Raw genomic sequence first — 19270 nt, 5'->3', positions numbered from 1 at the left:
TATCACAGTTCATTATATCATCGGTTATTTTATTACAAAAAAAAAAAAAGACACGAAACGTTGATTCACGTTAATGCGATAGGATCATGCTCATTGTTGTCACCGGTTGATCATTAATAATTGTTCTTACGTGTATACGTAACGCATAGCAATATTGACACCTCTATGAAAACCAGTAATTATTAATTTATGAAGATCATTATTAAAAGCAGACCACTAAGGCCGAACAAGAAAATTAATTGTTCCTGAAATAATAAACAACATTTGTAGCATGAGTAAGAGTAAAAGAAAAAAGTTTCACATAGTTAAACAAAAAATATAATCGAAAAATGCAATATTATATAACACACACGTTACATGATATCTCGTAAATATAAAAAATATAAATTTGTAGCATGTAACACGAATAAAGAGAACACTAATTAATATTATTAAAGAAAAAAATAAAATCAAATAAGTCCGTTCTAAACTAATGAAACAATATAACTTTATATAATTTCTTGTTCATAATAAATTAATGAATAATGAAATAATAATGAATATTCCATCGAAAGTTACAATTTACTTAAGTTTTCATTTTATTGAAGAAAAAAAAAAAAGAATCAAATCTCAGTCGTCTTAATTATTTTTTAATTCTACTTTTAATAATGAATCATTGAATATTCTTTCAAGTATATATAAGTACTTATCCTTAATATTATTAAAAGGTACAACATAGAATTGAATAAGATCCGTTCTAATCACTTTTTAATATCTATTAAAAATAATTCAATGAATATAATAATATCCTCGACACGGTTAATTAAAATAATAATGAATACACTTTCGAGTATTACAAACAATTTTTCTTCAATAAACTTACTCTCTCTCTCCAACTTATTTTAATAAAATAAAATTCGTTCTATAAATTATATTACAGCGAGCACATAAGTAACTTTGAACAATATTTATTTTGTTCGAATCTTTCTTTTTTTTTTTTTTACCTTCCAATAAATGAAAGAGTAGGAAAAAAAATCGATAAGCAAGCAATCGTTGAATTTTTTTCGCGAAAGTAAGTTTAAAATGAACGTTTGATCAGCGCAAATTAACGAAACCGGTGTCGGAGCTGGGGCCAGAGCCGGGGCCCGGTTTTTCAACACAGCCTTTTGCATTTAATCCTGAATCTTTCCTTGTTATCACGCTCACTGTCATGGCGTGCCGCTGTATCGCGAAGAACGCTAGAACCGCACCGAATACCACCCCATCGACTGTTAACATTGGCATTCGCCCAGTGCACTCACAAAGAGGTGCATAACGTGACCTGTTTTCATTACCCTCGACTATCCGGCTTTTGCCGCTTACAAAAGCTCGCACGAGCGAACCTGGAACGAGGGACGTAACTACGAGTGCATCAAGTTAGTAGTGTAACTCCAGGAAAAAGTGGGAGAGAGAGAGAGAGAGAGAAATGAAAAGATAAGTTAAGGTAATGTTATGAAAAGGCGACATTGAAGTTTGTTATAACTATGACTACCCTGTTTGATATCCCACAGTGTGTTCTTTTACAAGTAACAAGGAACATCGAAGAAAAGGATCAACTTGGTATTAGGTGTTTGCAAAAGTTCGTTGATATTGCAAATAAGTATAAATTACTTAAGTTTCATACCGTTCTTTTACCATTTTTGATTTCTTTTTTTATAAAAAACTGAAATTTATAAAAAGGTCTCTAATTTTTTATGATCTTAAAATTTATTTACGGCATATTTAAATAATCACATTTATGTTTTAAATAATACGCGCGAGCTTAAAATTTATCTACGGTATATTAAATAACACGTAACCTCGATTTTTTTTTTCTAGGTAAGAATGAAACTTAATAAAGTATCATACAACACTCATTACAATCTACGCAACTGTATGCTTTTTTATCTCACATAGGAAATAAAAATATGGACATAGGTATATACATTATTTTACGTTAAGAAAATAGATCATTTATAAAAGTTCTTCGGATTACTTGTATACGCTAAATTATGTATTTCTCTAATTATAAGTTTTCAGTTACTAACATTTTTCTTCATTAACATTTTTGCATTCATTGCCCTCTGTAATGTTTTTGTTTTCAGTCTTTCGATTTATTTCTATTATGTTTAACATAAGTCTTTTTTCAACACATTTAAACCCGAAAATAGTTTAATGTACGTGTACTCTATAAAATTTCCAAAAAACACAATTTTTTACGAAAACAAAGCTTCAAGCGAATAAAATTTTACTCCATTTTTTGACTTATTTTTATTATACAGGTAGAATCACACCCCTGTATAATCACCATCCGAATAAATATCTTTTACAGATAGTAATGAAAACCAATTGTGTGAATATGTATAAATCTACCAAGAAATTACTATTGTTTTAGTCATATCTAATGTAAAAGTTAACTTTATTTATGAAACATATATATATTTTGTTTATTCTATTATAAATTATCATAAATAAATGAGGATTTGATTAAGGAAATAAGATAATAATAAAATTGGTATTCGTAATCGGGAAAATTATCGAATGAAAATTTCATGAGGATGGTTTTGATTTCAGATTGATTGAACCGTCAGTTAAATTAATCCCAGTAACAATACATTTAACATTTGATCCATGCATGTATTTCAATTATATTTTGACTCTTTGTCAGTCAGCTTCCAATTGCACAAAACGATGAGAAGCATCGTCAATGAACCTACTACCACTCATCTATCCAGTCTCGTATCCATCTACATCCAACCACCAAAGTCCCATGCAATTGAATTAATCGCGATCGAATCTCGCGTAGTCTCCTCTTTCGAAAGTGAAAGCCACAGTCGCATGAACCACTAAATCAAACTTCCCTAATCGCTTTTTCCCTAATCTTTGCAATACTATTTGGCAAAATAAGAGAATGAGAAAGAGAGAGAAAGAAAGAAATAGATATTTTTAATAATATTTTATATTCACGTACGTATTAAATCGAAACCGTCTAATGACTAATACCAAATAGCTCATATCCTATTGGAAAGATCTTTTACATAATATTCATGGTATTTTAACAAAATATACCTTGTATGATTAGATTTAAATAGTTGAAAAGAAAAAGTGTGGTAGTAACATTTTGTTAAAATGAAACTTTTTAAACGACGATAATGAAACGACATGAAAAGAGAGAGAAAGAAAGAGAAAGAACATAAAGTTGATTGACAGTTGAACGAAATTCTGAAATTTGGATATTATTGATCTGATATTTGATTAATTTTCAACTCAAAGTCATCACTAGCCAGAGAGGAACGTTAAAACAATTCAAAATACTAGTAGAGTACAATACTGTGTTCGATTTATCTTAAAATGATTGTTAATTAATAGAAGGAAATGTATATTGTAGTTTAAAAATACCGAGAATAAATTCGACGTTCCGTCCTCTTCGAAATCCAACAGTAAACTAATTCATTGTCCTCTATGTAAGTCAGTTAAAATTTTGTTTATTGGTTATAGTTCATACGACTTTCCGAAGACTAAATATATATATAACGTAAGTAATATGTATAGTAAATAGAATAGAAACTATAATATATTTTTTTTAACGCTCTTGTCCAGTGATGAATTCCAGTTGAAAATTTTCATCTAATAAAATATCAGATCGAAATTGTTTAATATTTCAAATATATTAATATGTCATTTTTAAACATATGTACTTTGTATTGTTCTTACTTTGGTATTAAATTGAATCTGATATTAAAAAACAATTTAATAATAGTAAAAACAAAGGATGTTCAATTGTTAAACTTAAAAAACCTCTCTTCTCTTATTATATTAACATATACGAATGTAAGGTACGGGTGTTTCCTGTACATTATTTTCGTTAATAGTGTGTAATATGCACGAACAATCTTATTTTTTCATCATTTTAAATTATTTTCAAATTAAAAAAAAGGAAATATTTTCAAAATAAATTGAACGGCAAATTATTCATTCGATAAATTTAATACAATGTAAGATAATGTTTATTTTTTCACAAAAAAGAAAAAAAGAAACGTGTAAATCATTTCGACGCGTAACTTTTCTCACGTATAGTGCATAAAAAAATACGTCATTGTTAATATTTCAAAAGATGATCATGATATTTATTTAATCGATATTATATGAGTGATTACAGAAACACGAATATTAATAACAATGAATTGAATTCGAATAGACTTTAATTCGATAACTTCTCTTGATTCGAGATTACGAAGCCGTCGTCCATAGTAAGTTGAAGAGCCAAATTTCGCTTTCTCTCCAAATTCATTTCGTCAGATATTCTTATAAGATTCGCCTGTTCGAAACGAAGAGCATTCTTTAATTCCTGCAGTTTCCAAGATGCTTCCATTTGTTTCTCGGCTATTTGCCTTTGCAACGCAGCAATTCTTTTGTTCAAAACATCGTAATCTTCTTGAGAAGGACTTCGTCCAGGACAAGGAACGGTAAAAACAGGATCGAAACTTGGTCTATCGTTATCGTCTCGAACCATACTCGACGTAAGTAAACAAATTTTATCGTGAAGATCTGCCATTTGTGTTAGTGTCAATGACTGAAGACAAAAATTGCATTGTTTTTTTTATTTATACAAGTATACTTATTAGACTTTTCTTATCTTCTTTTTTTTTGTATAATTAATTTTAATATATATGAGTTTCACAGGGAAAATTGAAGACAGTTAATAAATTTTGATGAACAAATTTATTAACTGTCTTCAATTTTCCCTTTGAAACTCATATATATTAATATACTGTTGGGACAAGAATATTGATTATTAATTAATTATAATATAATAATATATTTTATTTATAATTAATCCTCTATTATAATTCAATTGTTTTTTAATATTTAAATTTATATATATATATATATACTTATATAATTTTCTGATATTTATAATATTTATACTAATATACAAAACATCAAATATGAAATGACAATTATGTTCGTTGCAATAGAATGAAATAAAATAATAAACTACACAGATATATCTATGAATATGTGATTAATCTCAAAAGTACATAACACGTGTTATGGAGGATTAAATATTTAATAATAATAATTTTTAATTTATAGGACAACGTGTGTGCGATACTAACTTTTAACCAAACATCAGAATCGAACGAATCAAGTGGTTCTTTTTCTTCGGGAATGTCTTCTTCCATGAATTTCTAAACGATTATTATAATAAGTTTTCATTATGTAACATTGAAACAACAAAAGCATAAAAATTTACAGGAGAGAACGATGCATATCGCGTAATAATAGATATTTCTCAACTGCACGTTATTATTACGGCTTGATGGCTACACATCAGCGTCAGAGAGTGCCAAGCGCTTGGATCTGCACGAACTAATTAATAACTGTAATTACACGATTTGTGTCCCGCTCATGGTAACGTTAAACGTCATTCCGTAAACAAAGCTCCTGGTGCCATGCTATAAGAAAGGATATGCAAACGCGTTACCCGCTGGTAGAAAATTAAAGGGTATCAAACTGACTGATTTACAACATCAAATATTAATAAATGTATATCGAATTCTCACAAAATCAAAATGTAAATTTATATGTATATACGGGGTGATAAATAAAATGGTCAAATATTTTATTGGCTTATATTACTTATCAAATGAAGTTAAAATTATCTAATTAACATTTATCCTAAAATCAACTCTTTCTATTATAGATATATAAATAAACTTTAATTACTTATAAACATTCTCTCTCGATATCGTGAGTCATTTGTTAATATATTGAAACACTTATACAATATCTAACGTTTATAAATAATTAAAATTTTTTTTTCATCGAAAGGGTTGATTTTAGGAACCATATTAACGAGACATTTTTTTAATCCTCTTGATAAATATTATGTCTTTAAAAAATTTGAATTCTTTTTTTTTTGCCACCCTGTATATAAATGATAAAATTCCAATATTTGTTTATCACGAGGCAAATAAACAGACGCAAATGTAGCAGTAAACATTACATTACACTACATATAATGCATAGTTTAAAGATTTTTATATTGGAATTTTAAGTAACGCATTTGCTCAAAAAACTGAAGCTTTTGCAAACGCGTGCAAAAAAAACAATAGCTAAGGATAATTTAAAATTTTCCTTTAACAATATCAAAGTTTCGTTAGAAAACGTTGGCAAACGTTTAAATAAGTATTTACATTACCTAGCTAGAAAAATTGCCAATTAAATTTATCGAGGTTTCACTAACCTTCTTCAAATTTTCGTCCTCCTCTCTCATAGGTTTCCGTAGATCATCCAATTCTTGTATCTCGATTTCAACACGATAAATATTATCGGATAGTTCATGGAAAATCGGCAGCAATATATCGAAAGGCGAAAGTAATCTTCGAACGAAATCATCATCCTCTTCAAAAGTTGAAGCCATTTTCGGCTTCTCTTCTATTTTACCAGTTAAAAACATCACGTAATTTCGTACACGACTCAAACCTATTCAAATAAATCGATTTACATATACAAACAACTGATTTTCTACATGATTATCATAGCTAAATTGCTTATCATTGTTTCACAAGATAATAAATTTATAAAAGCTTATAATAAATTTATATGTTCTTCTTTTAATAAAAGATAAAAAAAAAATGTAATATAATACAATACACAAATAACTTATATAATTAAGAACGCGAAATTGCTATATATGTTGAAATTCAATTGGATGCAATTACAGTAATTGAAATTCGAATTCGAAATCGTGACTTTACAACTGCTATAGATCGACATTATTTCCTGAAAGTTGTATGTGTGCATCTATCGTTTCCAACTTCGTAAAGCCACAGACTTATTCAAAAGCATCAAACTCTTCGCCAATTAAAAGTTTCAAATACTTTGTGATCATTATTTCTCCGCTCGTTAAAATTCTTACATGCCAGAAAAATATCTGTACGAATTTTCGAACGCATCTTACCGTCGTTTTGTTGTTTTATTTTTCTCATCATCGCTTCGATCACTTCGATTATAAAATCACTATCATCCGAAAGCGTTGATTTATCTTCTCTTACTAAACATTGAAATGTTCAAAATTCTTATAAGAATTAATACAAATAGAGAGAAAATAACATTAATAACAAACCTGGTACAGGTAAGACTTTTTTCAGGCCAAAGTTAATCTTTTTGATATCATCTAATTGAAGCTTCGACTCGATGTTCTCTAATTTCAATCGATCTATCTCTTTTTTCGAAGCTTCTGAATCATCCGTCATTTTAGTTTTCAATTGACGATAATTTGTGTCCAATGCTTGGAGATCAGTACGTGTCTTATTAATATCTTTCTTCAAACTTTCGTTTTCCGATTTTAATTTTTCTCTGTCCTCTTGGCACCGGGATAATTCTTTCTCCAATTCTCGTAGAGTTTCAATATCCTTTAACGAGACATCCCTCATCTTGTTACACTCTGCAAGTTCTCTCTTCAAGCCATCGATTTGTGTTGCAAAAAGATCTCTTTGATGCTGCAAATCTTCGATCATTTTATCCACCTTAGATTTTTCCGCCGATAAGTCAGAAATTTCCTTTTTCATTGATCCTATCTTCGATTCCGCATCCTCGAGAGATTTTTTCAATCTCTCACCGTCCGATTTTAAATCTGCTTCTTTCTTACGTAAATTTTCGAGCAGTTTATTCGCATCGTCCGCTTGGATTTTCAATTTGTCCATTTCAGTTTGCAATTTTCCCGTTTCTACGCGTAATCTTGCCAATTCCTCTTTCAATGCGGCCAATTCTTCCTTGCAAGCGTTACAATCTCTTATTGCTGCTTCTTTAATATTTATTTCAGTATTCAATTGTTTTTCGAGATTATCAATTTTTGCCCTTAAATTCGTCAACTCGTCGAGAAGATTAAATTTTTCTTCTTCCAACTTTGATACCTTCTCTTCTACATTCTTCAATTTATTCATCGTATCCGATAGCATTTTTTCATCAGTCTCTAATTGTTTTAACAACTTTTCCTTCTCTTCTCTAAGCTTCCTCAACTCTCCCATTATTTCAAGATTTTCTTTTTGACAAGAAGATAAGTCTGTTTTGAGTTTATCAACGTTAGATCTTTCTGCAGCTAACTCAGACTTCAGTTTATCGATTTCGATCAGTTGCCCATCTCCCTGGCCCCTAAGTTTACCGTAATCTTCTTGAAGCTTCTGCTGGCCGACCTTTAGGTTGTCATTCTCGCTTTGCAAGCTCGCCAAATCCGTTTCTAACTTAGCTGCTTCTCTCGAGAATTTCTCCGTTTCGTCCTTCAATCTCTCAACTTCCCCTTTCATCGAAGTATTCTCAGTTCTCAATGCTAAGATCTCAGCTTTCTGCTTCTCTATTTCAGAATCGGCCGATGTCAATCGTTGCAAGGTGTTTGCTAAAGAACCTTTCAGATCTTTGTTCTCCTCTCTGAGTCTCAATAATTCAGCCTTCAATGCTGATAACTCATCCTTCAAACTGATATTCTCGTTTTTCATTACGTTGAGGTCTTTTAAGACTTCTTCTTTCAATGATTTGTCGAGTTCATGAGACTTTTCCAAATGATCTAATTGATATAATATATCTTCGTTGTGTTTCTCAAGTTTCAAATTGTCTTGCTCCAATTGAGAAACTCGTTGTTCCAATAACTTTTTAGATACCTAAAATACAATCAAAATCTATAAACATCTTTGAATAATCATTTAAATGATAAAAATCGTTACCTGACATTCGACAGACTCTTTCATAGCTTTCTCTAAATCTTTCTTCAATTTATCAACGCTTAAACCGGTTTTACAACTTTCCGTTTTCCAATGCTCAATTTCTTCTTCTAATTTGAAAATCTGATTATCGAGATCAACTATTCGAGCTTTTAACGTATCCATTTCCTTAATCAATTCTAAATTTTCGTTCTTCACGTTTGACAAGTCATCGCCAAACTTTAACAGCGTTTTCTTTAATTCTTCTTTCTCCTCTTTGAGAGATTCATTTTCTTTTTTCAATTCGTCGATCTTAACCAGCAAATTTTTCAACTCATTCTTAAGAGTCATTAATTCTTTCTCAGCGTTGTTTCTTGCCAATTTCTCAATGTCCAATTCGGCTAATGTATCGTCGAGCTTTGCTTTTAACGTATCCGATTCTTTTTTAAGAGTCACGTTTCCAGACCTCAAATTTTCTAGTTCGGGCTTGAGCCGAGCATTCTCGTCATTTTGCATTTTCAAGCGTTCATTTTCATCTTTAAGTTTATCCAACTCCTCTATCATCTTATCAAGTGCGTCCTTCACCGCTATACTCTCGTTCTTTATCTTCTCAGCATCCGCCTTTGCTCGTTCACTCTCTTCCTTCGATGCATTATTTATAGACTCCAACTCGTTTATCCTACCTCTCAAACTATTATTTTCCTCTTTACATTTATTCAACGCCTCGAGTACGCCATCGAACTCTTCTATTTTTTTCTTCAGTGACTCGTTTTCACCCATTAATTTATCGTTCTTTTCGTTAAGTTTCGCCAGTTCCTCGCGTAACATTACATTGTCCTTTTCAGCCTTCTCTTTCTGAGCCTTCGTTGATACAAGTTCACTTTCCAAACGTTTAACTTCTTCCAAAGCTTTTTCTTTATCATTTTTCTCCATATGTAATTCTTTCAATTGTTCATTAAAATTGAAATTTTCTTTACGTAAATTTTCCATCTCCGTTCCTATCGCATCGAGTTTATTATTGAGATCATTTTTCAATTTTTCTTCATCGGCAAGCCGCTTCTTCAATTCATCGGTTTCGATCTTCATAGCGTCTAACTTAGAAATGATATCATTTCTTTCATCTTTTAAATTCTTTAAGTTATTTCTTAACGTAGCCAATTCGTCTTCCAAATCTTTGATTATCTTCGAAGATTCCTCGTTAAGTATACGTTGCTCTTCTAAATCTTCCGTTAAATCTCGAAATCGGGTTAGTTCATTTTCAAGATCGGCGATATATTTCTTCAAGCTAGTTTCATCCAATAATTTTGCATCCAATTTTTCTTGCAAATCACCCAACTTCGTTATATAATCCTTCTCTGATTTTTCTTTCGATTCGAGGATCTTGATAATCTGGTCATTTCTTTCGGTAACGATCTCACGTATCTTTGCTAATTCTTCCAAAAGATTATCTTTCTCAACTTCGAGATTGTACAATTGAGGCTTAACATCTTCTATTTCTTTTTGCAACTTATTCATATCTGTAAAAAAAAAAAAGAAAACAGAAATAAAATAAATTAGGGTTAAAATGATAAACTTTGTATATGAAACAAACAATGAAATAATTATTAACGATTCGTACCTTGCAAACTAATCGTCGATTGTCTAAGTTCATGAGTGAGATCATATATCTGACAAAAATAATATTCTATTTGTTATATTTAATCTCATAAAATATACACAAGGTGTGATAAAAATATAAAGAAAAAATAAAATAAAATTACAAATTAAAATAACACCAAGAAAGGATTATCGTAGAGTCTTACTTTTTCGTCTTTTCTTTGAAGTTCCGCCTTTGCCGCAACTATTTCTTCCATCAAAGTCTTGTAGCTTACAGAAATCTTATCAAGATCCGATGCAATAGCGGTAGAAGAACTCTTCTCTCTGTCTAATTCTTTCCTTAAAGACTCGAGGGTAGCATTCTTTTCGTCTACCTGATCTTTCATATATTTCATAGCTTCTTCGCAATCTTTCAATTTTTTTTCGAGATTCAGTAACTTGTTCTGAGGTGATTCTTGGATAGCTTCTACGTTATCGTTGAAATTTTATTATTATTGACTAATCATTTTATTTATATTATATATTATATTAAATTATATATAAGATATACCTGAGGTACCTTGTTATATTTCTCGCCTAAGGTTTGATAATTATTGAAGTCGCCATCCAAAAAAGACATACGCGAAAAAGTATTCAAATATTGTTTTCAAAAGGACAACCAAACTATATTTAATCCTCAGGTAACCTTATATTACATTTACAATTGCTTAATACAATCTTTTTCTTTACGCAAACAGTAGATAAATTTTAAATATAAAATCGAATTGCTTTTCGGATCGAAAGGAAAAGAAATATTGTTCCTTTTTATTCGAAAGAAAAAAATAGTCTAAAGACAAAAAGTATGAGATTGATTCGTTGAAAAGAATGAAAAATCAATCAATAGATATCTTACTTCTATACGTTATAGGATCACTGGAAAGATTTTTCAGATATTCATCGATCTCTTCCGAACTCATACCAAGATCTTCCAATAAACGGTAAAGTCGTTCGTTATCTAACTTCAATTTCTCGCAGCCATTCGAAAGATCAAGCATCGTATCCATAGACTTTTCGACGACATCCGCGACCTGCTGATCCGCTTCTTCGCCATTCTTCATCAATTCTCGTAATTTTGCTCTTAGACGATTCAAAGCTGCACAAGAAGTATCATCTTCCGCTTCGGCCAGCTTCAATCGCAGTTTGCTTATCATTTCTTTGAATCTGTTACGAAATTTATTTCAAAACACCTATTCCTATCTTATATATAATGATAATAATAATAATAAAATATTAATATATAAGCCATTCATACAAAGTAATTTATTTCATTTTGAAAATTAGGAAAAATCTTAATATCAATTCATTCGATAGATGATAAACTTTTTATACTAAAAGTAAATGTGTTCTTAATAATATAATTTTAACACACAATTAAATGACAAAAATTAATACGACCATTAAATGATAAACGATACGACAATGTAATTAATTGTTTCAATTTTCTCTATTTTTTGTTTTGCGAAGTTAATCAATTTGACAAATCGAATAACTCATATATTATAATAATGTAATATAACAATATTTATTATTATATACAATAAAATCAGCGAAAGATTTAACATTTCATTAATACAAATGTTAAAGAATCAACATAATTAATTTAACAATATAAATTACTGTTTCTTTTCAGCAAGGAAACGTTCTTTCAACGTTTTCATCTTCTCCCTGACATATATAACCTCCTCTTCAGGATCTTCCCAACACTCACGTTCGGCAAAACTCTCCTCGAGATCCTTCAGCTTTTCCTCGAGCTCTTCATTTGCATTTTGTAATCTTTCGTTCTCTTGGCGATAATGTACGATCAGAGGATCGGGTTTTAACGCTACGTTCGTGTCAACACCTACAAAGCGTTGGAAATGTAAAATCAGCCTTTCCCTCCCCAACCCCCCGAATAAATATAACATTAAGATACAAATATATATCTATAAGATATCTATATATAGATATATTTTTGTTCAACACAGCAGCACTCAAGATATATTGGTACCGAATGATTGTAGGGCTTGTTTCAGAGACCTAGTTTCGCTTTCGAGCTGAAGTCTCTCCATCCGCCATTTCTTCGTTTGACAGCGCATCGCTGCTAGCTTTTTAAGGGCAAACGAAAGATCACGAATCTCCGAGTCCTTCGAATTATCATTGAAAGGATCATAAGTGCAGCAACAGCATGGCTCGCTCGGTGAATGTAAAATATAACGAGACTGTAATGCATCGCATCCACACGGACAAACGCCTAGTTTTGCCATACTTTTCTAATTGAAAAAAAAAAAAAAAAGAAAAATTAAGGGAATGGAAAAAAATGGGAAAACGTAAAAAAAAAAAATTGGAGAAATAAAAGTGTAAATATGAGAAAAAGTTTTCTAGGTTACCATCCTGATACTTACGATATTTTTTTTCTTTTCTTTTCTTTTTTTTATTTCTCTTACTACAAACAGTCTTACTCTACACACCCTGATGCGAGTAAAGTCGCACGAAAATTTTAAGTTATCATGAAGAAAGCCTCCTCCTCCTCCTCCTTCTAACACTCGTCGCTGCGAAACTATGTCAGAGCATGAGAGTAATTTTTTTCAATAGAAACTTAACGTTAGATGCTATCGATCTCTCAAAGTCAACCAAAGATATTATCCTTTTATTATCGATTAACAATATCGATACATCGATAACCTCAATAAATTTATTGTTAGATAGAAAATATCATAACCCACTTTTTCATAAGCATTCATAGATTCTTTTAATACGATCTAATCATAAATATATATTGACCTTTCAGAATAATTATTTTTATATTTATAATATTAAATACTTGTGTAAAGATAATATAAAGTAAATCTCTTGATATAACAATTAAAATAATTCTATATTTATTTCATCTAAGAAATGTATATTTACCATATAATAACTATATCAAAATAAAATTGTAAATAATCGATTGTCTCTCATCTCTAAATTATTCAATCGAAAGTATAATTAAATCTACAATTATATTAATTCATAATCAATCTAATATAATCTTGCAAAAAATACTCTATAATAAATGTCATCAGATGTACGTAAAAATAATGTGATACCTTCATATTAATTATTTGGATTAAATCGTGTAAAGAATCATAAAACGTTTCATTCTTGAAGAACAAAATTCCATATCGGAAAAGGCGCGATTAAAAAAGCTTGAAAAGTTTCTCGCTTTGGAGTCTAAGGTAACCCCCCCCCGTCCTCCTCCCCCCCGTGCTTTTTCATCTCCCTCTTGAAAAATCCTACTAACAGTTCTCGAGAACGTAACTTTCCTCATTTCTCTAAGGAAAGAATTATATCGACGTTTGCGACACAGTGACTTCGCGTTAAATTTTCTTCGTTTCATTGAACTCGCTCCTTTTCGCAATTTCTCGTTATACTATCGTCTATCTTATAACGCGATCCGATATCGAGTAACTTGGAAAACGATACCCTCGTTTTTTTTACTTTAGAGAGCTTCGAGAGTACTTTGAGCCACGTCCGGCTACATCGAAGATTTTATCGACGAGAGGAGTACATTATCAATTAAATTTTATCGATAATTACAAACACCGAGAGAAAATGTCATTGACTTAATAACATGTAGACATTAATAATATATTATATTATACGAACTCTAACGGTGTCATCTAATCATTCTGATCAAGTTACACTGAAAATAAGACTTTTCTCAATTACATTTCTCTTTGAAAACGTCGAGCCAAAATTACGAATATTTTATGCCTTATTATTATTATTATTATACTTTAAATTAATTGAAAATAATTTTATAAAGGAAAAAAGAAACAAGTTTCTCTAAACAAAAAAAATAACAAAGCTGTCTTCAATATTACACCACTGAAAATGTTTCAACTACCAACATTGAAGTATCGAAATTTAATATTTCTTCTCTTTCAGTTTAGTCTATTCAGAAACTAATGTGGTCATGTGTACAATTAATTTATTTAATATTATATGTACAAAGATTTCAGTGCAATCGATTTTGTTGGTCTTTCTTGTTTATACTTGCATAAGCTGGAAAAAGTTGTTCTGTCTTCAAAACTATATAAAAATCAATCGATAAATGCAAAACATCTTAATTTTTTCACAATTTTTAACAAGAATGATCCTTTAAATATATAATAATAATCGATCGATTATCATTGACTATCGTTAAACAACAAGATGTAATAAGATCGATTAATCGAATTTTGTTTTAACATATTCTGAACGTAACTTCAGATATTTTTATCAAAATCACCGGTTCTTAGGTAAAAAAAAAGAAAAGGGGTAAGTATATAAATTTTCTTTAGTAAAAGAGAATGGTGTCATTTTAGGACAATCAATTTTATTTATAACATTCTAACAGTTAGAAATTAACGTCAACGTCAAAGAAATGCGAAGTATCTCTGATATAATCGAGATCGTTCACTTCTCTAATCTCCCAAAACGTTAATCTTACAAGTGTCTAACATGGGAAAGGAAGAGAACCTAAAAAGTAATTAACTGTAACTACCACTTAACCCTATCGATTTTAATTCGGATAAGGAAAATCAATTCGTGATATACGATAGTATTAGTGCACTTTTTTTTTGGTTTTTTTTGAAAAGTCATTAAAGTCAAGTAAATGAGAATTTATTGTGAACAATAAAAGATAAAAGATTGAAGCATTGGAGCTTTAATTTTCAAATATATTAATATTATTAATAATAATAATAATAAAAACCTCGTCGAAATGATCACGCGAGATTTATGAAGAAAATCATAGAAAAGTAAAATAAAGTAAAATTCATAGAAATGTCTAAGCAACTGAAAAGAACGACTGGCAAAAGTGAGAACAGCTTCGAAATGAAAATAAATAATCTAAGAAACGTGTTAGCCGAAGCTGAGGACGATATAATGCGAGGTACTGCCTACAAATTGCAAGATAATATCGTTAGAATAAGAGAAAAATTTGCGTGTGAGAAAAAACGTTTTAATAATGAAATTCAACGATTGAAAAGACGAGTTAAAGAAGCCGAAGAAAAACGATGGTATAGTAACGATCAAATTCAGATTATAGGCCAATTAAAATCGAAATTAAAAGAATTTGTAAACGGCGATCATACGATGGAAATAATTATTAAACATATCGTAGAAAGAATGGCTACGACTGTACCAAATCTTTCGGAGGAATTGGTGAACGCTAATGAGGACCTTTACAAATCGAATTGCGAGAACGCACAATTGCGTTACGAAATCGATAAAATCAAAGCAATGTTACGAATACAGATCGGCAATCCCAACAATTATCGTAAAAGAATAATCGAGTTTAAAACTATCTTGCGAGGATTGAAAAAAAACGTATGTTTTATGAAACAAAATCTCGACGATAGTTCTTGTAATGATACTTTCGATTTTGAGAATTATATCAAAGCTATTAATAAGATCGATATGACGATTAACGAATTGAGGAACAAACTGAAAAACGATCGACGTGCTCTTATAACTACTGGCAATCCTGATTGTTTCCGTTACTTAACGAAGATCGTCGAAGTTCGATTGATTTTAAAACAGTTGCACGAGGAATTGGAAAATTCTTTAACTCTAACAGAGAAATATAAAGACGATGAAAATGAGAAAACTAAAAAAGGTTACGTTGAAAGGGTTGAAATTTTGGAGAAAATAATCGAACAAACGAATATCGAACTTGCTTCCTTAAAAATCGAGCCTGTAGCTAATTGTAAATTCGGTGGTACCAGTTGTCTCGAATACTTGAAAAAAGTAACAGCGTTGAATGAGACACTGAAAAAATACAAAGAAAAGATCAACGAATTATATAAGAATTTAAATGAAGATAACTCACGAACGTCTCGTTCTATGACGCTCGAAGAATTGAGAAAACTCATCAACGAATTGTATTATCAATCGAGAGATTTAGAAAGTGTCGTTTATTCTGGCAACGAGACGAAATTGTTCGGAAGAATCGAAGAATTGGAAGAATTGTTGGTCAAGTCAAAAATCGAATTGTCGAATAAAACGGAAGGCATGAGTGTATTAGAGAATAAACTCGAATTCGGTAAAAAGGAATTGGAGGAAACGAGAGAGAAAAACACGAAGCTTAGCAAGGAAATCGACAAATTCGAAAAGGATTCGAGAAATCGATTGGAAGAGATGCGACGAATGAAAGCCGAGTTGAATAGCTTGACAACACAGTTGCAGGTAACGATTCTTCATTAACTTATAAATATAATATATATTACACACATCGTATAAAAATTATTCATTATATTCATCTTATTACAGAGTCTTCGAAACGATAAAAAGAATTTGTTCACGGAAACGGAAAAAATAAATAAACAGTTGATGGAAAGGAACGAAGAATTATCTAAGATTCGTGCTACGAAATTAAAATTAGAGAAAAGTCTGGAAACAACGTCGAAACAATTAAACGAAGAATCGAAGAAGTCAATGAAAATGTCGGAGAGAGAAAGTTCTCGTGGACAATTACAAAGTGAATTGAATGAAATGAAATCTATGATAAATGATTTGAAAAAGGAGCTCGATCTTGCAAATATTGAAAATAAAAGATTTGAGCTTGACGTTATACGTTTAACTTCTGAAAACGAAATACTGAGAGAACGATCGAGTATCGTGGAAAAGACTCGTGAGGAATACGAATTGTTGTTGTCTAAACAGGCAACGCTAGAAAGTAAAGTTGATCGTTACGATAAAGAAAATAACAAACTTAAGGCTGAGATCTTGGAGTTAGAAGCCGAAGGGAAGACAGTTAAAACAACGATGGACGAATTGAATAAGAAAAATAACTCGCTTTTGGAGCAAGTGGCAAAATTCCAAATAATTCAATCGTCGTTGGAGGAGGAAGCGAACAATTGGAAAAAACGCTCGAACGAGTTTGCAAGTGTGCTTGAACGAACCAACGAGAAGCTAAGAGATCTTCGAACAGAAAATTTAACGCTCAGCGACGATTTAAGTGGTTTGACTATGAAGAATAACGAAACGGAAGCTCTACTACGCGTTATCTCGACGGAAAAGAATCACCTGATGACGCGTACGAAGGAACTCAATGAGAAAAACTTCTCATTGAAGGATTGCCTGAATAAAACGAGAACCGAACGAGAATATCTTTCCGTCGAATTGAATAAATCAAAAATCGAATTTGACGAAACGAAATCGAACAATTCCGATCTTAAGAGAACAATCGATGAATTGCAAGGAAAGTACAATGAAATGAAAAACGAATATAGAATACTTGATAATCGTGCGAGAAATTTGCGAATTAGCAACGAAGCTTTGCGTTCGGAGAACGATGAATTGAAGGCTCGTTCAAACGAGTTCCTCAAACGACTACAAAATTTGGAATTTAACGATGAAGACGATATTGGATTTTACGAAAACGAAGAGACAGAGAACAGAAAAGCGATGGAATTTGAAAGATCTACTGATAAAGTCAAGATCAAGGGCAAATCAAAGAAGAAAAACGATACGAAAAAATTAAAGGTTGCAAACGAAAGTTTGAAATTTCAATTGACTAATTTAAAAACTGAAAATATGGAAATCAAACTCGAATTGGCACGAATTAAAGACAATTTAAGTATAGACAAACAGTCAAATCAATTAGAAATTACCGAATTTCGAAACGTTTATATGAAAAGTCTAAAGAACGAAACGTGGTCACCACGAACCGAACAAAATTCTCGACAAATTGTATTGTCAAACGAAACAAATAACGAAACTCTGAACTCTGATCTGGAATTAAGAGAAAAGTTTGATACATTGACTAACATACTCTCGAAAATGAGGATTGTCAATGGCGCTTTGAAAACTGAAATAGATATTTTGCGAGATAGCATGCACGCTGCGATCACCGATAAAGAGAAAACTGTTAGTGAGCTTCACCGAGCTTTCGATGAACTGAAAGCTCTTAAAGTCGAATTGATAAAGCTCAGGAACGAGAAACAAACGCTCGGGATACGATTGGACGAAGCTAGACAAGAAGTGGATAACTTAAAAATAGAAAAAATCGCTTTGAAAGACGAACTCACGCTCCTCAGAAAAGCGAACTCTGATCTTAGAACGAAAATTGGCGATTTACAGAATTCTTATGTGAAACTTAAAACTTTAGACTCGAAATTGGAAAGTAAATTGGTAGGAACGTTGAAGAACGTAAGTAAATACACCGTCTCGGTTGACAATTCACACGAATTTGAAAACTTACTAAATGGTATTCTGAAGGATTACACGTCGATGAAAGAATCGTTGGGTATCGTCAATTTTAAATTCGATGATTGTAAATTCGCTCAAGGAGAAAGTAATAATTTTTCGAAAGCAAATTAACGTAGCGTGAATTATTAAATTTATGAAATAAATCAAAATGACGGGTATAATAGAAGTAAATTATTTTATTTTAAAATATCAAATATTGTGATAAACCGAAAAATACTTTCCAAATCATTTTTGTAGAAAATTCAAAATCAACAAATTAAATAGTATATATTACGTATGTTGATATAATTTCAAATGATAACCAAAATTAAGACTTATTTAATGATGTGAAATAATTTGCCACAATTTGAAGTAAGAAACATTCATAAAAAAATGATATGATACATAAATAATGAAATAATTATAATAATCAACTGATTTATAATTTCAACGTAAAGATATGGATTAACATTTCAAATGATATTTCAGATATGTATGTATGTATATAAATATAAACGTTATGGGGAATTATATAATTTAGATTTTCTTGCACCGGTGACTCTCGAAATGAGAAAATTAACAGTAAAATGCGTTAATAATGGCAGAATGACCAAGAAGATATCGTCCACGAGCTGGTAATATATTAATCGCTTTAAAACATCCCAGGGTCGTTGCGGAGACGTTATCACGTTCCACTAAAATTCTACCGCGAGATTATTTCGACAAAAAGACGAAGCTCGCTC

The 19270-nt window shown here is 30.8% G+C and overlaps 2 protein-coding genes across 2 annotated transcripts; one reads left to right on the top strand and one right to left on the bottom strand.

Moving 5' to 3' along the window:
• Positions 1-4198: 4198 nt before the first annotated feature.
• Positions 4199-12577, bottom strand: LOC106790911 (myosin-10-like). The gene is made up of 10 exons (XM_014756169.1): positions 12322-12577; positions 11952-12174; positions 11188-11495; positions 10502-10776; positions 10318-10366; positions 8724-10216; positions 7130-8660; positions 6965-7057; positions 6248-6486; positions 4199-4570 (listed from the first exon to the last, which is right to left on the bottom strand). Exons 1-10 carry the CDS (start codon positions 12575-12577, stop codon positions 4199-4201), a joined length of 4839 nt encoding a protein of 1612 aa, XP_014611655.1.
• Positions 12578-15119: 2542 nt separating this feature from the next.
• LOC106790910 (paramyosin-like) lies at positions 15120-18659 on the top strand. Its single transcript, XM_014756167.1, has 4 exons — positions 15120-15280; positions 15326-16085; positions 16146-16523; positions 16608-18659. Exons 1-4 carry the CDS (start codon positions 15120-15122, stop codon positions 18657-18659), a joined length of 3351 nt encoding a protein of 1116 aa, XP_014611653.1.
• The last annotated feature ends 611 nt before the right edge of the window (positions 18660-19270 follow it).

Source organism: Polistes canadensis, unplaced genomic scaffold, assembly GCF_001313835.1.
Source record: "Polistes canadensis isolate GaletaPanama2010 unplaced genomic scaffold, ASM131383v1 scaffold_269, whole genome shotgun sequence".
In the NCBI taxonomy this organism is placed as follows: Eukaryota; Metazoa; Arthropoda; class Insecta; order Hymenoptera; family Vespidae; genus Polistes; species Polistes canadensis.
This window is presented reverse-complemented; position numbering and strand designations above follow the sequence as displayed.